The following is a 4383-nucleotide window of genomic DNA, read 5'->3' on the forward strand; positions in this document are numbered from 1 at the left end:
TATAGAAAAATAAGTATTTTTTAAACACAGTTAAATATGTTTAAGAAATATGCAAGAAATTAATTATTATGGCCTTTAGAAAAAAGAATAGAGAGTGATTTAGTAAAACAAAGATTCTCTATAAGCATTAATTGTTGGATCTATAATAGATATATTCTCAAAGGATTTTCCCGAGAATTTAGCAATTCTCTCATGGTACGTTTGTGTTGTAATGAATTCTTGTAGTAGAAAATAGACAAGTCTTGAGGTAGTTTGCATTTATTGAGGCTGGCCCCATATTGGATGCATGATTAATTGACTTTCATCAAAGTTGCAAATAATTCTCTCTTTCATTGATCAAAGAGAGAACTCAAAGTGGTAGTTCGATTTGGAGTTCTTGGTTTGTATCACGTTTTGGCATAATCCCGGGGCCCTCTCCTTCTGCTCCAGCTTTCTACCAATTTCAATTTTGTAGATCATTTCACCCAAATACTATATATTCCAATTTTATCATCATTACTACCTCTTTTTCTTTCTTTTCCTTTTTTACTTCATTTTTTTAACATAGAATTCTCCTTTGGAATTCATCGTTTATATATATTTGGTACATGGTGTAATTTTATTTCCAAAAAAAAAAAAAAAATTGGTTGCATGATTAGCATGTTATCATGTTCATCAGAAAAATAAAGCAATGTCCTCCTTTAATTTGAGAATATTTGGTGTTGATATGGTTGCAAAGTGGTTGACTTTTAGAAATGATTAATAAATAACCATTAATACGATTTTGATTATTATGATCACTTGAGATCTGTTATCTGTGTGTTACAAAAATAAATTATTTATTTATATTTTCTATCAAAATGTTTATTTTTATCGATTTGAATTTTGGTACAGTAGGTGCCTTTCATAACAATTTTTAAAGACATTGATAAATGGTAATCTTGTAAACCTCCCATAAGTTTTTCCTTACTTTTTATCTCGAGTCTAAATTCAATATAATCTTATTTATTTAACTATTCCATCATTTACAGTTACAACAACCTAGCTAGGTCTTGATTGATAGTCGGATAAATTCAGTGTAGCATGTATAATGAGTCTAATTCATTCAATTAGTAAAATGAACCTTAGTCATGAGTGAAAATAATATAAATATAAATATAATGAAATTGTGAATTAAATTCCTCCTTCTTTTTGAATCTTTCTTTATTTCCTCTTGAGTAATTCTTCTTCTATCCGAAGCTTCCCTTGCAAAATCGCCAGTGTTAAGTTCTATGACTTAGTAGTTAGTAGTGACCTAATAATAATTTGTTGTATCATGTTGATTAAGGTGTATGTTATCGTTGCTAATAATATTATTTGATTATTAATTATTTCAGACGTGACAGTTTCATCACTCATAGGGCCTTCTGTGATGCCCTAGCTCAAGAAAGTGCAAGGCACCCTAATGGCACCATGAACCCTTTGGGAGGGACACATTTGTATGCCACAAACACAAACCACATGACCTTAGGCCTCTCCCAATTAGGCACCCAAATCTCCCAATTTCAGAATCACCAAAGTGGCGCCACTCACAGCAGTGGCGGCGGCGGCATCCTCCGTCTCGGAAGCGCCGGGGCAGCCAAATTCGAGCACTTAATCCCGCCTTTAAGCCATCAGTCTTCATCATTTGGACACTCACCCCAATCATCACTCACTAATCCCTCACCTTTCTTCATCAATGACCCAAATCAAGCATTTGAAGACAACAACCAAACTCATCAACAAGGTTCATTATTCTCAAGCAAGCAATTACATGGTCTAATGCAACTTCCTGATCTTCAAGGAAACACCACCAACACCAACTCTAATAATTCTTCCAATCTTTTCAACCTTAGCTTCTTCCCAAACAACAACAATAGCAGTGGAACCATCATCCCTGACCAATTCAATAGTAACCAACAAGGAACAACAACATCAACACTCTACGGTGACCAAGTTGGTTCAGGTTTGTCTTCACTCTTTGGAAATTCATCTTCATTGCAACATGAGAACGTGTCCCCTCATATGTCAGCCACTGCATTGCTTCAGAAAGCTGCACAAATGGGTCCAACTACCACCACCAACAATAATAATGGTTCTTCTATCCTTAGAGGAATGTGTAGTAGTTCCTCAAACAAATCCGAAAGGGAACTTGTTGTGTCTGATCATGTTGCATTTGGAAGTGATCAAAGAAGATCAAGCATGGAAAATGATCATCACCACCAGCAACACCTTCATGGGTTGATGAACTCCATTGCCAGTAATGTAGGAAGCACTACTACTAGTTCCATATTTGACAATGTGCATCAAGGGAATGATGATAACAACAACAACCTCAGTCATCATCATCATCATCATCATCAGTTTCATCAGAGCTTAGAGGATTCTAGTAACACTAATAAGCTTCCTCAGAATCATCTTGGGGTCAGTTTTGGAGGGTCTGATAAGTTGACATTGGATTTTCTTGGAGTTGGAGGAATGGTAAGAAATATCAACACTGGTGCAACAACACATGCATTTTCACAAACACATAGAGAGCAACAACAACAAGGAATGATGAGTACCTTGAGTTCTTTGGATTCGGACCTGAAATCAGCACAATCAGCCACACCAAGCCACCGTTTTTGAAGTTAGTTCTTCATCTCTGCAATGATCAAGGAAAATAATTAAATTAAATTAAAAACAGACAATGTTAGTTGTTTTACGTATGAACTTGTTCAAAAACAATTGTTCTTTATTATTTTTTTTCTTTTTCTCTAATTGGCACATTATGACATTAGGGTTTCAATTCCAAAAACCGCAATCCTTGTAGTAGTATCTTTCTTGAACAAACCTCGTTCACATTCTCTAGATATTATTATTATTATTATTATTATTATTATTATTATTATTATTATTTACTATTACTGACCAAACCTTACAACTCCTCAAAAATTAATAATGCTAAGAATTTTTGTACTCGCTACCTACTACCTTGCTTTTAGGAAAAGCATTATTCAAACAGTAGTATTAAAGTGACACGACGAAGTTTTTTTTTTCATAATTATTGTATGTATAAAATAGTTTATTATAATTAAACAAAAAATGTAATATATTATATCATCAACGTACCACGAGATGCATGCAATTATGCGTATAGTATTTGAGAAAATTTTGAGATCAGAGTTAATATTACACCGTTAATATTATATAGTTAACATTTACTATTAAAAAAGAAGTGGCTCGTTGCAGTTAATTTCATATGAAGTTAATAGTTAAGAGTCATTAAATGATTTAATAAGTTTGATTAAATTATTATTTAATAATTTTTAACTATCAATTTTATTTTATTAATTGTACTTGAATTTTCACTTAAAAAAAATTCACAATTTTTAAAAACTGAACATTTGAAACTAAATTAAAAAAAATTAAAATTTAAAGTTAACAAAAAGCTCAATTTTAATAGGTTCTATATGGAGTTTGCTTAATTATCTATTGTAATGTTAATTAAAATTGATTGTCATAGTATTAATTAATTCTCTAACATTACTCATACCATTTTATGATATAATAGCTATAGATGTATTATTTGTATTCATTATTATTTTGTAGATTAATAAGATATATAATACGAATATATATATCTAATTTAGGATAAAAATGAAGGTCCTATATATCATGTGATAAATTTTACTGTTCCTTATAATTCCAAAATTAAATAAAAAAAAGAGTATTGGTCAATTCAAAATATACAAGCTAATAAAATGTGTATATAAAACATCGTTTAGATAATAATAAATTAAAGGCATAGTCTGGAAAATTGAGAGCTACACAGCATCTGCGCGCTCCTCAATCCTCATCACACAAATCTTATATTATTAAATTCCAAAACCTCTGACAATTTTGGTCACTAACTCCACGTCTCCACGACCAAATAATAATAATAATAATAATAATAATAATAATAATAATAATAATATGCAGAATTTCAGGTGGTTTTTCACTTTTCAAATATTCTTCAAGCGTGGTGTATATATGTATATGTGCACGTTGAGTTGACTATATAGACATAGATAGCATTGCATGATAACAAAATAATAACATGCAAGACTATTAGATATAGTGGGTGGTTAGGGTTTAGGGTGTCACGTAGTTATGATTTGATTTAATTTGGGTGTAATTGAATTTGGATATGGAGTTAATAATTTATTAATGAGTGATGACCACACATAGAGTGGTCAGAGAACAGAAAGCGTATGTAGTAGTCTCTCGCTCTCTCTGCACTCTGCAATGTTCGTTATTGCAATTATTAGCAAACTTTCTGTGACACTTTTGTCGCAATTCATGTCACTTACCTTCCTATTCATATGGGAATCAAAAGTCCGTGACCTAAGAGAAAAAGAAATA

The 4383-nt window shown here is 31.6% G+C and overlaps 1 protein-coding gene across 2 annotated transcripts in view; it reads left to right on the top strand.

Moving 5' to 3' along the window:
• Window positions 1–2849, top strand: part of LOC107618272 (protein indeterminate-domain 4, chloroplastic) — a 5209-nt gene extending 2360 nt beyond the window's left edge. For both annotated transcript variants that reach the window (XM_016320286.2, XM_016320285.2), the window contains exon 4: window positions 1356–2849. In XM_016320286.2, coding sequence (XP_016175772.1) covers window positions 1356–2625 — 1270 coding nt within the window. In that variant the 3' untranslated portion in view covers window positions 2626–2849. The remainder of the gene's footprint in view (window positions 1–1355) is intronic.

Source organism: Arachis ipaensis, chromosome B09 (genome assembly GCF_000816755.2).
Source record: "Arachis ipaensis cultivar K30076 chromosome B09, Araip1.1, whole genome shotgun sequence".
NCBI lineage: Eukaryota > Viridiplantae > Streptophyta > Magnoliopsida > Fabales > Fabaceae > Arachis > Arachis ipaensis.